This window comes from Nicotiana tabacum, chromosome 11 (genome assembly GCF_000715075.1).
Source record: "Nicotiana tabacum cultivar K326 chromosome 11, ASM71507v2, whole genome shotgun sequence".
Lineage (NCBI taxonomy): Eukaryota > Viridiplantae > Streptophyta > Magnoliopsida > Solanales > Solanaceae > Nicotiana > Nicotiana tabacum.
The window spans coordinates 157,773,691-157,796,124 of NC_134090.1; the positions used below are offsets into that span (position 1 = coordinate 157,773,691).

Below are 22,434 nucleotides of genomic sequence, written 5' to 3' on the forward strand. Positions count from 1 at the left end.
ATTCCAAATATATAACATATCCAAAATTCAAGATTTAATGCATTACGGATACATTCAGATAATATTTTTAAATCAAGACTAAATTCTAATACACCGACAATTCCAGATTTGCGCGACTTCACCAAATATTTTGTATCTTGATATGGAAGCCTCGAGATCGGAAGACGTCTTACTTGCCATAAATCGAAATTTAATATCCATATTCTCACAAATATCTTGGGGTTCAAATCTCACTGAACTCGAAATGTTGCGCCAAGCAATCATTTCCTTATACTTGTGTTTCCTTTTGACGCCTCGCTTCTCTTCCCCTTTTTTAGGCAGAGGGCGGACTTAGAGACCAACAAACTTGAAGGTTTGGTGAACCTGAAGGCATAGAGAATCCCTGGAATTCAATGCAAATGCTTGACATCCTTCTAAGCCCATTGAAGATATCAATTTACCAAGGAGGGTTGCCCCCTTTAAATCAAATGAGATCAAAGTTCAACAGGAGAATGGCATTTCAGCTTGATTTTGCATTCCTCCATACTTCACTCGAACAACAATTGGGGCAATATGTATCTTTTGAACTTAGAATGAAACTCTAAGCTTCCTACGTACCTCGGTGAAGAGGATCAAGTCATACCGTAGTTCAGACTGGGTAGATTTGCCTAGGCCGCCTCTTTCGAGATTTTCAACCTAGCGGACTTTTTTTTTTACATCCTAACTTTTGCCTGGGCCGTCTCTTTCGAGACTTTCAACCTAGCGGACTTTTTTTTGGGCCGTACACAGTTTATACTCTTGCTGGCTAGGAGTGTAGCAACATGCAGTTTAGGCGCGTGCGTCAAAGAGCGTCATGACTTGCAGTTTAGGCTCGTACGTTGAGGAGCGTCATGACTTGCAGTTTAGGCTCGTACGTCTAGGAGCATTGCAACTTCAAGGATAATACTTGTTCATAAACTTGCCATTGATAGGGCCGATCCTCATACCATTTGCATCAACCAGCTTGTAAGCCCTACTTGAGTAAGCTTCTTGTACGACATATGGCCCATCCCATTTTGAAGTGGACTTCCCTACAAGTTTATGGGAAGTAATTATGGGTGTTCGTACGGTAAGGACTTGATGTCCTACTTGAAAGGATCTCGGACGAACTCTTTTATTGAAGGTGCGAAACAATCGAGCTTGATAACATTCAAGACTCTGTTGAGCTTCCAATCTCTTTTCATCAAGAGCTTCCAACTCTGCTAATCGAGGTCGAGCATTTTCTTCATCAGTGATCCCTTCTTGAATAGCCAGTCGTAACGAAGGTTTTTGACGCTCAAGTGGCAAGACGGATTCGACTCCATAAAATAGTGAATAAAGAGTCGCCTGTGTTGGCGTACGATGAGTCGTTCTATATGCCCATAGAGCTTCTTCCATACGGTCATTCCAATCTCGTTTGGATTTGGAGACAACTTTCTTTGACAAGTTGCATAGAGTCTTGTTGAATGCCTCAGCTAGACCATTGGTGGCAGCATTATACATCGAAGAGTTACATTGCTTGAAGCCAAAGAGATCACAAATCCTGTTCATCAACCTATTATCGAATGGCTTTCCATTATCCGTTATTATGTAACAAGGAATGCCAAAGTAATAAATAATGTTTACTCGGATGAAACTTGCAACATTTTCCTTTTTTACTTCCTTAAGAGCAACAACTTCAGCCTATTTTGAGAAGTAGTCAGTTGCAGCCAAGATGTATAGGTGCCCACCAGGGGACTTTGGCAGTGGTCCAACAACATCTAATCCCCAAGCGTCAAATGGCCAGGATGCAACAGTCAGGTGCAATATTTCAGGAGGTTGATGAATAAAATTTCGCATGGAATTGACAAGCCTTGCATCTTCGAGCGTAGTCCAAGCAATCTTTTACCATCGTTGGCCAATAATATCTCATCCTTTTTATATGGAAGTGGAGCTTTGGTCCGGACTGGTGTGACCCACATACCCCAAAATGTGCCTCTTGCAAAGCTTGGAGAGCTTCTTTTTCTCCTAGGCATCGCAAGAGTACTCCCTCGAACGACCTTCTGTATAGAGTATCCTTATAGTAAAGGAAGCAAGGTGCACGACGACGGATTTCAGTCCTTCTCCTCGGATTTTCTGGAAGTATCCCATAGCATAAGTAGTCGATAATAGGTTGTCTCCATTCTTCTTTCTCAACTTCAGAAAAAGCAACAAGCTGCTTAAGTTCGTTTTCTTCACCTTCGACCTCATTTGGCGGCGGTACTACCCATTTTTGGCAGACGGTAACTTGTGCTTGGTCAGGTAGCGCTAATGATGAAGCTAGAGCAGCTAAAGCATCAGCCTTCTTATTTTCTTTCCTTGGTACATACTAAATAGTCACATCGCTGAGCCACCCCATCAACTTTTTTGCGTAATCATGATATGGGCGTAGTTCAAGCTTCTTGACCTCGTAACTACCCAAAAGCTGATTGACCACTAACTGGGAGTCACCAAAGACTTGCAATTGCAATTGCTTCATATCAACGGCCATTTCAAGAACAAGTATTAAAGCTTGATGTTCAGCAACATTGTTGGAACAGAGTTGTGTCAAGGTGAAGGAGTAAGGCAAGACTTCACCTTGAGGAGTGACAAATACTACGCCAGCCCCGGCTCCCCCACGATGCGCAGCACCATCAAAGTACATCTTTCATGGAGGTTGAACTTCAACGACCATTGCATCCTCATCAGGTAGTTCATCAGTTAGCTCTCAGTCATCAAGTATCGGATGATCTGCCAAGAAGTCTGCCAATGCTTGTCCTTTTACAGCCTTTTGAGGGATGTACAAAATCTCGAATTGTTGAAATTAGAGGTACCATCTCGCTAGTCGATCACTAAGAATAGGTTTTGACATCACGAACTTGATGGGATTTGCTTTAGAAACAAGACGGACAACATGAGCTTGAAAGTATTGCTTCAACTTTTGAATTAAGAAGACTAGCGCCAAACACAACTTTTCAATTTGCGAATAGTTCAACTCGTTAGGTGTCATCATCCTGCTCAAGTAGTAAAGAGAGTTTTCTTTCCCCTCACTATTTTCTTGGGCCAATAATTCTCCAACAGACCTTTATTGCGCCGCAATGTATAGTATCAATGCCTTTCCTGGTATAGGAGCTGCTAAAACTGGAGGCTTCATCAAGTAGGTTTTGATACTTTCGAAGGCATTGCTACAAGCTTGATCCCACTTGAAAGGAACGCCTTTCTTCATAAGGTGACTAAATGGTTGGCACCTCCCAGCCAGGTTTGATATGAATCTTCTAAGGTTTGCTAGATTTCCTTGCAGACTCTTCAATTAATGGATATCTCGAGGCTCAGGCATTTTGGCATCCACTTTGGCTTGATCAATTTCGATCCCTCGATGGCGGACAATGAAACCAAGGAACTTTCCAGAAGTAACTCCAAAGTCACATTTCAACGGATTCATCCTAAGTTGATACCTCCGGAGCAATTCAAATACCATCCTCAAGTCTTTCATGTGGTCACCCTTCTCTCTTGATTTCACCACCAAGTCGTCAACATAGCATTCAACATTCTTGTGGAGAAGATCATCGAAAATATTCTGCATAGCCCTTTGGTAAGTAGCACCAGCATTCTTCAAGCCAAAAGGCATTACCTTGTAGTAATAAATACCCTTGGGGGTGCGAAATGCAGTAAGCTCTTCGTCTTTTGGTGCCATGCGAATTTGGTTATAGCCCGACGAACCGTCCATGAAAGACATTGCCTCGTAACCAGTAGTAGCATCGATCATCAGCTCCGGAATAGAAAGCGAGAATTCATCTTTGGGACATGCAATATTGAGGTCCCTCAAGTCAACGCATACTCGAATCTGGCCATTCTTCTTCCTTACAGGGACAATACTTGAAACCCATGTTGGGTATTTAACTTCCCGAATAAATCCAGCTACAATGAGTTTGTTAACTTCAATTTCAATCAGGGGAACCAAGTCTGGCCTAAAACGCCTTTGAGCTTGTTTAACAGGGCGAGCACCATTTCTGACTGCAAGGTGATGGACTGCTACTTTCGGGTCCAAGCTAGGCATTTCTTTGTAACTCCAAGCAAAGATATCCCTGAATTCTTTGAGTAACTCAATATAAGTGCTCTCTTCATCAGCTTCTAGTAAAGCACTTAGGTAGGTAGGTCTTGGTTCCTCATCGGTGTCAAGGTTAACTTCTTTTAAGGCATCAACTGTCGTCTTCACTCCTTCTTCAAGTTCAGGTGGAGCATATTTTGCATCTTCATCTTCTTGAGGGTCCCCGTCATTGAAGGATATGTGATAACACGACGAAACATCCTCCAATTCCGCATTATCTTCCATCGAAGACGAAACACCATTCTCGCCTTGTACAGTGATATGATACGAAGAACCTACAATTTCTTCATCTTCGTTACGTTCCTTAGTGTAGACCACAGTATATGGCTTTACCTTCAGTACTTCTTTACATGAAACCACCAGTTTTGTTTTTCGCCTCATTCTGGAAGGAACCAAACTTTGGAAATCCTTAGAGATCTCCTGAATTTCGGGTGAAGCGGGTGTTCTTGTATTTCGATGATTTCTCTGGAACTTATTTCCCTTCTTTAATGAACCCAATCCCTCAAATACAGAAGTTCTCACAGTTGATTTTCCAAGCCGATCAAAGACAAAAGGCTTGTTAGAAGCGGCAGATTCGTCTTCTACAGTGATATAATTGCTACCCGCCCTTCTTATTGAGATGCACACTGGTGACGGTTGCTTGTATCCCAGACCTTCACGGGGTTGCCTTGTTGCAGCTTCTGATGGGACCTTCCCTAACTTTGACGGCTCGTTGGGATTGTATCCATCTTTTGCAAATAGCTTGTAAGCGTTAGGATCGAAACCTTCATCTGTTCGATTTGTAGGGAGTGCCACATTCTGCAAACAATTTTGGGCTATAAACCCTGCAAACGGCTTTGAGGACAACTTTACTGCCTCAATTCATTTTATCGGAAGAGTTAACTCCCTTAGCGTCTTGGTTTGGAGAATATGTGATCCGCCCTCGTCTTTCTTCCTTTTAGGGACATATTGGAATGCGGGACTTACTTTCTTTCCATAAGACGCAATACCTCCTTTATGAGATTTACTCACGTTGGCGGGTACAGTTTTGGCTTTACCAATAGTCACATCAGCTCTTTTAGTTATGGGTTCGTAATTCTTGCTTTTCGTACCATCATCAACTTTCAGCTCCTTCACAATGCGGTTCTTCAAGTAGGACTTTGCATCGGCAAAATGTGACTCAGCCTCGGTGAATGGCTCATCATCAGCAACTACCATCTTCTCGACTTCACACTCGTAGTATTTTAAACATTGATGGTAGGTAGATGGAACAACTTTATTCTCATGTATACAAGGCCTCCCAAGCAAAACATTGTATGAAGTCTTCGCGTCGATCACATGCAGCCATGCACTTGATTGCATATCTTCAATAGTGATTCCCAGCCTGATCGCGCCTATGGCTCTTTCCCCCCTTGGTTAAATCCTTGGATCATCACACGACTTTCTGAGAGTTCGTTCATGGGAATACCAAGTTCTTTCACAGTATGGATTGGCAAAATGTTCACTGAGGATCCTCCATCAACCAAAATCCGATTTACCTTTTCATCGCGCATATAGCCAACCAGGTACAATGGGCGGTTATGAGGAGTGTCACCTAGCAAAAGATCGTCATTTGTGAATGTGACTTTTTCCTCACAAGCATTAACTTCTTGAGGAGTGGACTCGATGGGATTTTCCGAAGATGGTGCCAACGGTAGGCCATCACTCTTTTCTTCCCCTTTGTTAGCATGGCAACAAGAGGCATCAATGCCCTCATGGGATATCTTCGTGCGAAACCAACTTGGTAAAAACTCCTCCAAGGTCACTGGATTTCATGGCTTTTGAGGGTGGTGCATCTTCACTTTTGCTTTCTTCAAATGCCTAACTGGATTCTTTTTTATTGATCTTTTTACCATCATCTTCCTTGTTGGTTGTTCCACTGATTCTTTTTGGAGGCTCCTTTTGTGGCACCTACGACGAGTCACCAATGTCCAACCTTCATCATCATCAGGTTGGTTGACTTCAACTTTGTCGCTCTCCAGTAATTCTTCATTTTTACTTTTTTTAAAATTACATAATTTATCCGGACTGAATGTGCCAAAGGTGATAGAGACTTGGTTTGCGCTTGCTTTCTCATGTTCAAGCACGATCTTCTTTTCGCGAGTCAAGTCCATGACTTTATCCTTGAAGACAAAGCACTTCTCTAGAGGGTGGCTTACAAGTCGGTGATATTTGCAGTAGTTTGGGTCATTTATTTTCCCAGCTTCATTTGGTCGCTTCATCTCTGGAAGCTCGATGAGATTTAACTCGAGGAGTTCTTCAAAAATGGCTGGCACATCAGAATCCAGGAATGAGTACTCTTTCTCTTGCATTTCTTTTAGAGTCATCTTCCCACTTGGCTTATCTTGAAACGAAGTGGATTTCATACTCTGCTTCTTGCTCTCCTTCGTCGTGAACTTCACAAGTGACGTATTGACATTCATAGCTTCTTTGCTTTCATACTTGGGTACGAACTTACCCCACTTCCTGACTTCTTGCTTGTCATTCACTTTGCGAGGTTCATAGATGGGTAGCCTTTCATTTCCAGCGGAAGCCATGCTCAATTCCATGTCATGGGCACGAGTTGCAAGTTCTTCAAATGTGCTAGGCTTGATACCTTGCAAGATGTAGCGCAATCCTCAATGCATGCCTTGGATGCACATCTCTATGTCTGAAGCTTCACTAAGCCTGTCTTTGAAGTTGAGGCTTGCATTCCTCCAATGATTGATAAAGTCGATAACTGGTTCCCCCTTTCGTTGACGAGTATTTGTAAGCTCTATCATACTCACCGTGCGTCTTGTGCTATAAAAGCGATTAAGGAACTCTTGCTCTAATTGATCCCAGCTGTCGATAGATCCGGCACGAGGTTCGTGTATCAGTCAAAAGCATTTCCTTTTAGCGAGCGGACAAACTGCTTGATGAGGTAATTTCCATAAGTCCCAGCATTGTTGCACGTCTCAACGAAGTGCGCAATATGTTGCTTTGGGTTACCTTTACCATCAAACTGTTGAAACTTCGGAGGTTGATAGCAGCAGGCATCTTTAACATATCGACCCTTGCAGTGTACGGCTTTGCATATGTAAGGGAGGATTTGGCAGCAACTTCATATTTGTTCTTAATGGTTCCTTCGATGAACTCCTTCAGTTGATCAATTGGAATCATCCCTTCAGATGAGACAGGGATAGCCTTAGAGGATGCTGCTTGTCTTGGGGGAGAGTCACTCTCTAGAACTTCTGGGAGCTTGCCGGGTGCATGGGTAGATTCTTCTTCCATCAAGATTCCCACCCTATCTGTTAGCTTGTCAATTCTAGCCTCTTGATTTTGCATGCATTTGGTCAAACTAGCGATTGCTTCCGTCAAGTTTTCCAACTGCTCCTCCATAGATGAAGTGTTTGTCACCATGGCTTGCATGATTGTCGTGGATGACGGAGAGTAGCATGGATTTTCACATAGATTGATCCTTGACTGGCTCACGCTATGTGGTGTAAGTGGGGAGGATCCATCGCTTGAAGCATCATCATCTTCCTTCACAGCAGAGTGCTTGGAGCCGGAGAGGTCAAGCAGAGCAAGAGTTTTCTTGATCTTTTCAGCAACATCGTTTCCTCCTTCAGATGTGTTTGTAGAAGATCTTGCTCCTTTTGAGGATGAAGATCCGAAAACAGGGGTTGATGCGGACGGCACTTGGGGTGCTTGTTGTCCCAAAGAGCTTGTTTTGCTCCTCGTAACTGGTTCGAAGCTTCCAAAGGTGACATCGAGGATGCTTTCCACATCAGCATAGAACCTGGAGTTAGTAGCCTTGGTGGATGTTGATCTGGAGTTGATTTTCTTCGAAGCCATTTTAATGTTCTTGAACTTTGGTGATTGAAAAGTTGAGATGAGAGGTAGAGATTGTCCCACTGGGCGTGCCAGAATTTGTAGACAATAAATTTGCGTCGAGAAAATAAAATCAAGGCCGAAAAATATCGCAACAATCGTAGTATTTTATTTCAAATATTTGAGTGTACAATCTCTATGAATCCTCTGATTCTTCTTTTCAATAGTAAATAAATTCAAGGGCCTTTGAGCTTGATCTTGAATATGTATTTGTTGCCACAAACGATGATCTTGTTCTTAAACTTGAACTTGACCTTGATTTGTTCTTTATTCTTGAACTTGAACTTGATTTCTTGAAGCTTGACACTTGTGGAGAAATTTGCAGCGTTTGATCCACGAGCTCTTTCTTGCTTCTTGTTATAACTTCTGGTGTCTTTCTGAGTTATGAAGACCCCTTATTTATAGTTGTTGAAAGGAAAAGTTATGATAAGAACAAACTCTTTCCGACCAATCAAATTGAAGTGTGACATGGCGGCATTTGACTGGCTAGAACATGTCACATGCACACGTGGCACGATTTCATTGGCCTTTTAATGTGACTTGGCATGCCTTGTCATTTTGACACGTGGCATGATCCTATTGGCTCTCCCGTTTGACTTGGCACGCCACGTCATTTGACACGTGACATGATACTGGGCCTCTAGGAAGATGTCATCTTGGGCTTAATGAAGTGGGCTCATCACTTTAGCCCAATTAAATAGGCTAGCCCAATGGATTAAGATTTATTTATTTAATCCATATATATTTGACTTATATAATTAATTCATTTATATATTAGCCCATAATATTTATCTGGACCAATATATCTTGATATAGTCCAAATTAATTTACACATTTAAATATCACAAATTTTATACGCCTACACAAATAAAATAGTAAGTAACAGAAAATAAATAAACTTTAGATTTAATAGTCAAGAAGTCCTAATTATTTCATAATGCACACATTCGGTTAGGCATATTTAGCTTTTCTATTGCTTATAAAACAACAACAACAACAACTCAGTAATAATTTTACAAGTGTGGTCAGGGAGGGTACAATGTACACAGACCTTACCCCTACCCGAGAATAGAAAGACTGTATCCGGGAGACCCTCGGCTCAAATATTGCTTTATAAAAAGAAAAGATAAATAAAACAATTTTTTACAAATCTAATTTTGAGCGAATATATGAAAGGAAAAAAAAATTGCAGGAGGAGGAAATGAGAGAAAAAGCGAAATGAGAGGGATACGGTGGGGACCACTAAATGATAGCTCCCACGATGTATCATGGTGTCCGTTCATACAAACTGTTAATAGATCCAACGGCTGATATTTATTCTCCATTTTCAATATAATCCCCCCAATTTTTCTACTACCTCCGCCAAATAATAGGGGAGGAATACAATTAAACACTTCCCATTTTCATTCCTTTGTCTCTCTCTCTTCAATCTAAGCTCCGAAAGGTACAATTCAATCTGCATTTCCCTTTCAATCTTTATTTTCCTTTGTGTTTTTAATTTGTTATTGTATTCTTTTGGTTCCTGCCTTGATTTGAATTTGATTTTATGTGAATTCTGATTTTAAGAAAATATAACTGCTTTGAGATTACTTCTGATAAATATATCTGACTTGAGTAAAAATGCTGGATTTCAAAGGATTTTGTGTGTTTGATAATATCTTTTTAAATACTATTCTTATAGGATCAATATTTAGAAACGTTGAGTGCTAGAATAGAGAAGCAATATATAGATTATAGATAGAGACACAGCCAAGATTTGAAACTAATGGGTTCAGTATTCTAATTCTGACAAATTATTGGGTTCTAAATTAATAATTTGTGCATAATTCAATAGTTTTTAAAGAGAAATACAGGGTTTGGACAAAAGTTACTGGATTTAGCCGAACCTCTATTCGAAGGACTAGCTCCAACCCTGATTATAGAAACCTGATTATAATCTTTCAAGTTGTATATTTTTACTAAAGATTCAGATTTTAATGCAGGAAGTAGAATAAGATGGCAGAAGGTGAGGATATTCAACCCCTCGTCTGCGACAATGGGACAGGAATGGTTAAGGTAAGCTTAAGATTTTGTTGTACCCCAACCTATGTTGCTCGGATCCTTCAAAAAAGCCACCGAGTTATGTGTCGGATCCTTCAAAAGTTATTCATTTTAGGAGGATGGGATACAGGTGTGGCGGCTTTTCTGGAGATCCTAGCAACATTGACCATGACAGAGTTAATGTTCCATTATGTTATTTGATGATAGTTATAAACATTTGAGCCGTTATCTTTAAGAAAGTCAAAGAGATTCTGATGTAAGTTTAATATCTAGGCTGGGTTTGCGGGAGATGATGCCCCACGAGCTGTATTCCCTAGTATTGTTGGCCGTCCCCGTCATACTGGTGTGATGGTTGGCATGGGTCAAAAGGATGCCTATGTAGGAGATGAAGCTCAGTCGAAACGTGGTATCTTAACTTTGAAATACCCAATTGAGCATGGTATTGTCAGCAATTGGGATGATATGGAGAAGATATGGCATCATACATTCTATAACGAGCTTCGTGTTGCCCCAGAAGAGCACCCGGTCCTCCTAACCGAAGCACCTCTTAACCCTAAAGCTAATCGTGAAAAGATGACCCAGATTATGTTCGAGACTTTTAATACTCCAGCTATGTATGTTGCTATACAAGCTGTTCTCTCGCTCTATGCCAGTGGTCGTACCACCGGTAAGCAAATCGTCATTTGTCAGCATATCTGTTTTTTGACTCTCAAATCGTCATTTGTCAGCATATCTGTTTTTTGACTCTCAAATTTCTCATGTTTCTACTATGAAAAGGACATTTTAATTATTTGTGAAGCATGGTAAATACAATTATTGATCTGTGGAAAAAAAAAGAATAAAAGAAAAGAAAAGTCTACATCTGATGCATTCAACTGATGCACATAGTACAATTCTCATTTCTATCTACCGGACTACTATCTTTTGGCCACAGATCGCAAGAACCAAATTTTTGCTGGTTATATGTTTCCTTGCTTTTTATCTATAAACCAATAAGATTAGCCCATTTATCTAGGATGGGCAAGATTCAATTCACCTTTGTTTGGAGATATTTGGGACACTGAACCCCTAGTACTGTTTCGCTACCTTGTCGCGAAAAGTTCTGGTAATTGCTGCTAATTCATTATTATTTCTACAGGTATCGTGTTGGACTCTGGTGATGGTGTCAGCCACACTGTCCCAATTTATGAGGGGTATGCCCTCCCACATGCCATTCTTCGTCTTGACTTGGCAGGTCGTGACCTCACTGATAGTTTGATGAAGATCCTCACAGAGCGTGGTTACTCTTTCACCACCACAGCTGAGCGAGAAATTGTCAGGGACGTGAAAGAAAAGCTTGCTTACATAGCCCTAGACTATGAGCAGGAACTAGAGACTTCAAAGACCAGCTCTTCTGTGGAGAAGAGCTATGAGCTTCCCGATGGGCAAGTTATTACCATTGGTGCTGAACGTTTCCGGTGCCCTGAGGTCCTTTTCCAACCCTCAATGATCGGAATGGAAGCAGCTGGAATCCACGAGACCACATACAACTCTATCATGAAGTGTGATGTCGATATTAGAAAGGACCTCTATGGAAACATAGTGCTCAGTGGTGGTTCTACCATGTTCCCAGGTATTGCTGATAGAATGAGCAAAGAAATTACTGCATTGGCTCCAAGCAGCATGAAGATTAAGGTAGTCGCACCACCAGAGAGGAAATATAGTGTCTGGATCGGAGGCTCTATCTTGGCTTCCCTCAGCACCTTCCAACAGGTTTGCATCTAGCTCATTGTCTTTGCTCTCGTAAAGAAAAGGAGGCTCGCCTTTTTTGCCTCTTGATTAAATTCTAACAAGGTTTTTTGTTTTTCTTTTTGTTTGCAGATGTGGATTTCAAAGGCAGAGTACGACGAGTCAGGTCCTTCAATTGTACACAGAAAGTGCTTTTGATTATCCGAGGATGACAATGTTGATAACGGGAAATTACTTTCTTCTGCTGGAACAGAATGCAGCTTGTGGTGTTATATTTTGTCTTTGATTCTGTATTTGTTGTTCTCATTTTGGATTGAGGAACTTGAGAGGGCAAAGGGTTGATTGTTGAATGATCTTATTCTTTATTTGTTGTTCATTTAGAAGTTTCAACTGTTCCATAATATACTTCCCTTCTGTGTGCTTCTTGCCCCGTACCCGGGGGCAGATCTATAGCCTAAATTATGGAGCACGTAAACTAATGGTCCCTCCGCTAAATTAAATATTTATGTATGTATTCTAGAATTGGTCCAATACTATATATTAACAACCCATGCTCCATAAAGGTTGAATAGTGCACTTGGTTCAATACTTAATTATTACTCAAAGAAACATGACTCAATTCTCACTTAACACTTTTTGTCCCTCCTTAGTCCTTTCTTTATTGGTGACCCATGTTCTAGAAGTCCTAGATCCGCCTGTGCGGTTGTACCCATGCCACAGTCCACTTGAGATGATTGAGAATGGTTTGCTTAGGCAACAACCTAATTCATGATTGGTGAAAGATTACTAGAAAATTGTATCTAAACTCTGTGTGAAATATTTTTGAAAACCCTTTTGAGTCCGGAACCAAAATATTGTAAATTTTGACTCAAGAAACAAAAATAGGTGAAAAAAAGTGTTGAGGACCATATTATGTATAACGTATCTAAAACATGCACTATACCTTAACGGCCAGTTACGCCATTAAGGTATAGCGCATCAGGGGCGTATGTAGGAATTTTTGTGAGCGGTGTCGAAATTTATAAAAGAATTGGAATATAACTTTGATTATCACACTTTTAGACAAGAAATAACCTTAGTCTATTAATTTTGTTGAGTTTAAGTTAGAAAAGGTCCTGAGTTCAATTCTACTTCATTACAACTTTTAACTACAAAGACTCTCTCAAATATTTGCAAAAGAAAAATGTGTTAGTTGTGGTTTGAATCTTTGACCTCTTAGAGAAAAATCAAGCATATTACCAACACACCAAGACACAATTTATGTCAAGTGGTGTTCTTTTTTCCTACTTATCTGTTTCCGTACAGTATTAATACATATATTTAGTAAAAATTTCCGACAAAGCAGTATCACGTGACACCGCTTCGATAAGCGTAAATCTGCTCCTGTAACGCATGTAGTATATGCACTATTCTCAATATTTACAGTTATAATAATTAACGGCATAGCGCATCAATTGTATTCGCTATATATAAACATACCCCCGACCCCCACCTTCTTCAAAATCGTTTCCTTCGTCTTCCCAAGAAATTCCAAGTATCTTTCTTTTCCAAGTACCTTTTTATTTTTAAATTTTTCCTTTAATTGCTCTCTTCTTTTTTCCCTATATTCGGGCTTTTCTTTTTAAATTTTTCATTTAATTGCTCTCTTCTTCTTTTTTTTCACCTATTTTTGTCTCTTGAGTCAAATTTTACAATATTTTGATTCCGGACTCACCTTTTTATATATCTCGATTTCTGGACGTTATTGTACTTGTTTATTATAGCTTCATCTAAGTTTGACTTATACCAGAATTCTGCTAAAAGAAGTCTGTTACTCCCCCGGTTCACAATAAGTGACAAATTTACTTTTAGCACGTGCATTAAGAAAATATTAAATTTTATACAAAAATACTTACTATGACTAAATTACCCCTAATTATACATTTAATGTGAGAAGTAAGAAAACTTTCTAGGGATATGTACATAGGGGTTATTTTGTAAAAACAAATTGAATTCTTTCTTGATTACATAACTGGACACTTATTTTGAACCAAAATAAAAAAATAAATTGGTCACTTATTGTGAACCGGAGGGAGTAGCTTTTTGTAACTGAGAATTCATCTTTAGATAACAGCTCCCAATCAAGGCTAGAGCAACTACAGTTTGAGCTCCCTAAGATACAACGTTGCATTACGATGTGATTAGGACTAGGGGTGTACATAGGTCGGGTTGGTTCGGATTTTACAATTACCAAGCCAAACCAATCGTGGCGGGTTATTAAATCTAAAGACCAAACCAATAAAACTCGGGTTTTTCACTTTCGGTTTTTCTCGGATTTTCTCGGGTTTTCGGGTTTTCGGGTTTTTTTTTCCGGTAAAATCTTCGTAGAACAAAACATATAATTTTGCTCAAAATATTTCTTTAATCCTAGTAAGATACAACTATATAAAGTATTTTTCAAGAAAATAATACGAAATATGAGATGTGTCATTGCATTATCCTAAAATATTCTACAATAAAGACAATAAAATTATGTAATATGAATATTGCTAATTAAAAAGCCATAATAAAAATATGCATAATCTAAAAGTACTAAGTCATGCTAAAATAAGTAGACTAATAAGAGATTATTAATTACATGACTAAATGCTAAAGAAAAAATAAAAATATGTTATGCATTTTTATCTAAATTATTGCAAAATAAAAAATAGATATTCAATACATTCTCGTTCATAGTATTGAATTGAATGTCTTTTGTTAGTATTAATATTGATTTGATTTTGATTTGGGCTTTTCTTAGCATTATTTAATTTACTAATATTAATGGCTATAAAACTTATTGGAACATTCAAAAGTTCTAAGTCCAACCTTGAAATAATAGCTTAAAAGATAAAATTATGAAATTTTTTGAAGAAATATTTATAAATTACATCACAATAAATATCTTTATATATTAAATATATCTAAGATTTCTATATATGTAATGTCGGATTGGTTTGGTTTCGGTTTGACTTTTTTGGTTAAAACCAAACCAAATCAATTATGGTCGAGTTTTTTTTTTCCAACACCAAACCAAATCAAACCAAACCTTAACCGAGTTTTTTTTCTCGGTTTGACTCGTATTATCGGGTTGATGCGGTTTGTCGGTTTCCTTTGTACACCCCTAATTAGGACAATAAAACTGCAAACCAACTCCAATGCAAATCTATGGTTTCTGACATAAAAATAGATTCAGTGTATCATCACATCCTCCACCAAAATACTTAGCCTCAAAACCAACCCAATCCCCTCCAAACACCCTTAGGGGTCGTTTGGTCCAGCCAAATCCCCTCCAAACACCCTTAGGGGTCGTTTGGTATTGTATATAAGATTAGTGCTGAATAGGGTGTATTAGTAATATTAGGATTAGCAATGTTGGGATTAGTTATACAGGGATTATTTCTTATCGGTGTTTGGTTAGATGTACTAAAATAACATGCATTGGTGGAGCCACATCCAATCAAGGGGTGTCTACACACCTTCGCTGGAAAATTAGATTGTATTGCTAGAATAATTTTTCTGTTTTATGTATATTTACTATACTTTGACTCCCCTAAAGTTTTCGGTGTATCTATTTTTTTTTTATATTTTGACACCTCTTGGTAAAAATTCTGGTTCTGTCACTGTATACATGCTTATCCATGTATAAAAAACCATAGTATTATTAACGCTATAGTTTGTTATGTATTAGTTATACTTAGGATAATACCAAATCGGGGTATAACAAATACATGTAGTTATACATAGATTGAAAAATACTACCAAATAAGGGATTAATAATACCAAGGCTAATACATGTATTATTCTCCCCTAATACATCCTACCAAATGACTCTTAAAACCAACAACAACAACAACCCAGTGTAATCCCACAAGTGGGGTCTGGGGAGGGTAATATGTACGCAGACCTTACCTCTACCCCGAGGGGCAGAGAGGCTGTTTCCAGGAGACCCTCGGCTCAAAGAGGCAACAAGAGACACTATATTAGTACTATCAATAGACTCATAATAAAATAACATAAAATACCATAAAATCCATAATATAACATAAATACCATAAAAACAAAGTAACAACAATATAAGAGATATAGGAAATACGAGAATATGTAAGGTATTAATACACAGAAGATAAAGCCCATCATCAGTAGTTGATCAATAGCATCCTAAGACTAATTCCTAACTGGCTAGTCTCACTCTAGTGCGCTGTAAAAAAGACATCACAATTTCCCCTAACCTACAACCTTAATGCTCGATCTCCACAATTCCCTGTTTAGGGTCATGTCCTCAGTAACCCTAAGTCGCGTCATATCCTGCCTGATCACCTCTCCCCAATACTTCTTAGGTCTCCCTCTACCTCTCCTCGTACCCACCACCGCCAGTCGTTCACACCTTCTCACCGGTGCATCAGTGTTCCTCCTCTGAATGTGCCCAAACCATCTGAGTCTTGCTTCCTGCATCTTGTCCTCCATGGGGGCCACACCCACCTTCTCTCGAATATCTTCATTTCTAATCTTATCCTTCCTTGTATGCCCGCACATCCACCTCAACATCCTCATCTCTGCAACTTTCATCCTCTGGATGTGTGAGATCTTCACCGGCCAACACTCGGTCCCATACAACATAGCAGGCCTAACCACTGCCCTATAAAATTTACCTTTCAGTAACAGTGGCACTTTCTTGTCACACAGGACTCCCGTCGCTAACCTCCATTTCATCCACCCCACCCCTATACGGTGTGTGACATCCTCGTCGATCTCCCCGGACCCCTGAATAAACAACCCCAGGTACTTGAAACTACCCCTCTTAGGGATGATTTGAGAATCAAGCCTCACTTCCACTCCCGCTTCCGTCGGCTCTGCCCCAAATTTGCACTCAAGGTATTCCGTCTTTGTCCTGCTCAACCTGAAACCTTTGGACTCAAGGGTATGTCTCCAAACCTCTAACCTCTCATTGACGTCGCATCGTGTCTCGTCGATTAGGACTATGTCATCAGCAAATAGCATGCACCATGGCACTTCCCCCTGAATATGATGCGTCATAGCATCCATCACCAGGGTAAATAGGAAAGGGCTGAACGCATACCCTTGGTGCAACCCCGTAATAACCGGAAAATAATCTGAATCGCCTCCTGCTGTCCTAACCCGAGTCTTAGCTCCATCATACATGTCCTTAATCGCCCTAATGTAGGCAACCGGGACCCCTTTAGCCTCCAAGCATCTCCATAAGACCTCCCTAGGAACCCTGTCGTACGTTTTCTCTAGATCGATAAACACCATGTGGAGATCCTTCTTCTTATCCCTGTATTGTTCCACCATCCTCCTAATAAGGTGGATAGCTTCTGTGGTAGATCGCCCCGGCATGAACCCGAACTGGTTGTCTGAAATAGACACTGTCCTTCGCACTCTCATTTCTACGGCTCTCTCCCAGACTTTCATGGTATGACTTAGTAATTTAATACCCCTATAGTTGTTACAGATCTGGATATCGCCTTTGTTCTTATACAACGGGACCATTGTACTCCACCTCCACTCTTCGGGCATCCTATTAGTCTTGGATATAACATTAAGCAACTTAGTAAGCCATTCCAAGCTTGCTCTACCCACACACCTCCAAAGCTCAACCGGAATTTCATCTGGTCCGGTAGCTCTTCCCCTTCTCATCTTACGCATTGCCTCCATGACCTCATCGACCTCAATGTCCCGACAATCACTTAGTTCATGAGGGCTGTCGGCGTTCCTCAATTCACCTAGTACAATATCCTGATCCCCTTCCTCATTTAGAAGTTTATGAAAGTAGGTCTGCCATCTCCTCTTTATCTGGTCATCCCCCAACAAAACTTTGCCGTCCTCATCTTTTATGCACCTCACTTGGTCCAAATCTCGAGCCGTCCTCTCTCTCACCTTAGCGAGTCGGAGTAACTTCTTCTCCCCACCTTTGTTCCCTAGTTCCTCATAAAAACGAGCAAAAGTTGTCGTCTTTGCCTCCGTCACTGCCATCTTTGCCTCCTTCCTAGCTACCTTATATCTCGCAATGTTCGCTCTCTTCTCCTCCTCTCCAGTGCTCCCCACTAACCGCAGGTAAGCCACCTTCTTCGCTTCCACTTTACCTTGTACAACTGCATTCCACCACCAGTCTCCTTTGTGGCCACAAGTGCGGCCTGAAGATACCCCTAACACCTCTCTCGCCGCCTTCCTTATATAGTCCGCCGTCGTCGACCACATAGTGTTTGCGTCCCCACTACTTCTCCAAGCTCCCATTGCCGACAACCTTCCTTCCAACTCCTGGGCTTTAACCTTAGTCAAGGCGCCCCACCTAATCCTCGGGCGGCCTCGTACTGACCTCTGTTTCCTTCTTATCATAATACTAACGTCCATCACCAAGAGCCTATGTTGCGTTGCAAGGGTCTCACCTGGGATAACTTTGCAATCCTCGCACAACCTTCTGTCGCATCTCCTGAGGAGGAGATAGTCAATTTGAGTCTTCGCCACCGAACTTTGGTAAGTAACCAAATGCTCCTCTCGCTTCGGAAAACTCGAGTTTGCAATCACTAAATCGAATGCCTTGGCAAAATCCAGCAGTGAGATGCCCCCTCCATTCCGTTCCCCGAAGCCAAAGCCGCCATGCACCTCAGTATAACCACCTGCAAATGACCCAATATGGCCATTGAAATCCCCTCCTATGAATAACCTCTCGGAAGGCGGAATACTACGAACAATGTCATCCAACCCTTCCCAAAAACGCCTTTTAATCTCCTCATCACAACCTACTTGCGGTGCGTACGCGCTAATGACGTTTAAAGTACACTCACCCACCACCAATTTAATAGTCATTAGTCTATTTTTCACACGCCTGACCTCTACCACCGACTCCCTAAGATGGCTATCTACTAGGATACCCATTCCATTCTTACCCCTCACGACTCCAGAGTACCACAACTTATACCCATCCGCGTTTCTCGCCCTCGATCCAACCCACCTAGTCTCCTGGACACACGCTATATTAATCTTCCTCTTCTGAAGGATCTTCGCCAACTCTATAGACTTACTCGTTAGCGATCCTATGTTCCATGACCCGATTCTCAATCTATAAGCTCCTTTGCCCCCTCTACCTCCCCTGCCTCCCGACCCACACCCTGACCCCGGGCCCACTCTTTGCCCCACACTCTGCCCCACCTGAGGACATGCCTTTAATCTATCATCCCAGACTGCCGCCACTACACCTACGACAGATCTACAAAAGACTCGCTAGTGCACAACGGACAACGAATCAAACTAGAAGGAAACAAGTGACTACCTGTACACCTATTGAATGATTTAACTATTGTGAACTAAAGTAACATCAATTTAGCTAACACCAAAAGGAAAATAGTAGAACGGGAGGTACCAATTCCCCAGAACCAAACCTGTGTTGATTTGCAGCCCTCAATATATATACTTGCAAGCTCACGCACCGCTTCCCACCGCCCTTTGCTGACGCTCGTCCAGGTTGCTCTCCTTTGCTAGTGCTCATGCGCCCAACTTGTCTCCAACCACTTTGAGAATTTCCCTGAAAACACAGAAAATACCACGACCCAAAGACCAAAAAGGGCTATCACCGCTACCACTGGTGTAGCACCGAAAGTAACTAGCAGCCGAAATTAACTAAAGAAAAACAACAAGCAAGCTTCTGAAATAGGCGAGGAGATCCGGCAACATAACAGCAACAAACCGGTGACCAAACGAGTGCAACTCGATAGCAATGGACAGCGATTCATCCGCCAAATTCCAGAAATTCTTAAGTAAAATCAGAAATTAAATTCGCAAAGAAACAAAATCGACAATCTTCCCTTATTTCTGGTTTTTCTTGTTTATTCTTTCAGCCCTTTCTAAAATTTCAAATCTGGATTTTTATTCCAGATCTGTCAGGTTCTAGTGAGGGGATGAGAGGAAGAAACTTGTATTCAATACAAAAATCCGAAAACCCTTAATATCAATTTCCTTTTGACTTATGAGGCACCAGAAATTTAACAAGAAAGTGATAGAAAAATCAAGATGCCCATGCAAATGACTCTTAAAACCATAAAGCCTAATTAACCACGAAATAGAATCCCTCAACGCTCGAATGAGAGGCACCTAATTCCACTTCCAAAGATGTCCATGCGCGGTTTTTATTATATATGAGTAGGGGTGTACATGGACCGGGTTGGTTCGGTTTTATCAAAACCAAACCAAACCAATTATATCGGTTTGGATTGGTTCGGTTTGGTCGGGTTTTTCGGATTTTCGGGTTTTTTATTACATGAATATTATTTCAATTTTAGTTTGTTAAAATTATAGATAAAGCTTTGATAAGTGAATATATGTTTAGTAAATATGGAAAAAAATTGACAAACATATGATTTATTAAAATATTCTAATGGGAGAATTGTTTTAGTAACACATGATAGTTATTTTCTTAGTCGTCTAACAATAATTTTTCGTTAATTTATGCTTTCAAGGTTAATACATGAGAGGATCCCAAATAGTTCTACATTTTCAAAAGAAAATTCACTATAAAGTCTTAAAAATATAAATAAAATTTATATATTTATATGTCGGTTTGGTTGAACCTAGGGTCTTTCAGAAACAGTCTTTCTACCCCTTCGGGGTAGGGGTAAGGTCTGCGTACACACTACCCTCCTCAGACCCCATTAGTGGGATTTCACTGGGTTGTTGTTGTTATATGTCGGTTTGGTTCGGTTTTTTTTATTCAATACCAAACTAAGTCAAACCAAACCTAGTCGGATTTTTTAATCGATTTGATTTGGTTTTTCGGTTTGGTGTTGTTTTCTGTTCGGTTTGTAGGACTATAAAAGATGCGTAGATTTGACATGACAATGTAGTTTCACAAATTTGAACCATAAATATCATTGTTAAGAGTTGAAAAAATATCATTCGGAGGTGTAAATTGTAATGCAAGGAATCTTGGCTGTGATGCTCACTGTCATAGAATGGATGGTGATCCCATAACATGGCATATGAGACATCACTATTTGTATCACTTTTAGCTGCCAAATTATTGTTTTCCTTGTGAAGAGCACTTCCAAAACCTTAGCTTGCAAGGAAATACATTGCCTGAAGCAATGATGCCTTTCTCTTGCTTTGCCAGTCATTGACATCAGGTTGCTTCTCAGGCTCCTCTCAGCAATGGCTTCTTTCATATCGCTGAAGGTTGTGCTGGAATAGTATAGGTTTCTTCCCCCGTAATCAGATGTTTCATGTTCGAGCCTGGAGTAACTCTCTTTGACGGGGAGCTTTAAAATCTTGTCATAGAGGGTGATAATATAGTGTGATTCAAAGAGAGATTTAAGGTAAAAATAGTACGGGCTAGTCAGTTTTTGGACTGGTAATTGAAAAATAGACAACATTTGTAAAGTCATTGAAAAATAGCCACTATTTTGCCGAAATACCGAAGTTCTATCATAATATGCTGGATTAAATAGCTCTTGCATATAAATTTCCAGCATATTATGTTGGAACTCCAGCACACGAAAAGTTCCAGCATAATATGTTGAATTATGGAACTCTTGCGTATAAACCTCCAGCACATTTTGAAATTCATGCACATTATGCTGGAATCTCATATGTAAAAATTTGAACTCCGGCATATTATGCTGGAATTTTTTCGGATTTTAAGAGTGTTTTTGTTTAGATTTTATCTTTATATGAAAAAGTGGTTAAATTTCGATCATCTTTGAAACTGTGGCTATTTTTCAATTACTAGTTGTAAATCTGGTTATTTCTGATTTTTGTTTTTCTCATGATTTCGGGAGAAATTCAAAAATAGCTAGATTTACAACTGGTCGTTCAAAAATAGCCCAACTTCAAAAGTAATCGAAACTTAGCCATTTTTCATGTAAAGATAAATCTGAGCGAAAACACTGTTCAAAACTCGAAAAACACGCCCGTATATTATTCTGGAGTTCCAGCATAAGTATACTTAAACTCTAGCATATTATACTGGAGTTCCAGGATAAATACACTAAAACTCCAGCATAATATACTGGAGTTCCAGCAAGTATATCTGTCCAACATAATATACTGGAGTTTGGAGCACCGGTGCTCCAGTCTCCAGTATATTATACTGAAGCCAGCAAAGTATACCGGTCCAACATAATATGCTGGAGTTCATACACAAGTGCACCGAACTCCAGTATATTATGCTGGACCGGTCTCTGTTGCAGTAAAATAGTGGCTATTTTTCATTGACTTGATAAACGCTGGTTATTTTTTGAATGAGCAGTCCGAAAACTGACTATACCGTGCTATTTTTACCGTGATTTCCGAAAACAAAATGGTTGGAGCCAAAAAACAAAAAAACAAAAAAAAAACTACTACTACCATCCATGCTCTATCTCTTCTCACAGAAAGTTGTCTTACAGTAAGGGTGAACCTAATGTATGAGCTGTGCGTTTTCTAAACCCACTGCTTTAGGCTCCAACATTGTATATACATATGAAAATCTACTAAAAATCATACATATTTTAAGAGAACCGAACCTACTACTTCAAGATAAAAGTTAGTGCAGTGGCATTTACTCAACTCTCTCGTTAGAACTCCAAATCCATTGACTCTACATCTTAGATCAGGCCCTGCTACCTGAATCTTGCCTTTTGAGTACATGCAATAAAAGAAAATTATATCTGCTTGGATTTCTATGG

The 22,434-nt window shown here is 40.1% G+C and overlaps 1 protein-coding gene across 1 annotated transcript; it reads left to right on the forward strand.

Moving 5' to 3' along the window:
* The first annotated feature begins 9,284 nt into the window (after positions 1 to 9,284).
* Positions 9,285 to 12,141, forward strand: LOC107788291 (actin-97). The gene is made up of 5 exons (XM_016609967.2): positions 9,285 to 9,416; positions 9,955 to 10,027; positions 10,286 to 10,679; positions 11,151 to 11,764; positions 11,873 to 12,141. The coding sequence occupies exons 2-5, from the start codon at positions 9,968 to 9,970 to the stop codon at positions 11,936 to 11,938; spliced, it is 1,134 nt and encodes a 377-aa protein (XP_016465453.1). The 5' UTR covers positions 9,285 to 9,416; positions 9,955 to 9,967; the 3' UTR covers positions 11,939 to 12,141.
* The last annotated feature ends 10,293 nt before the right edge of the window (positions 12,142 to 22,434 follow it).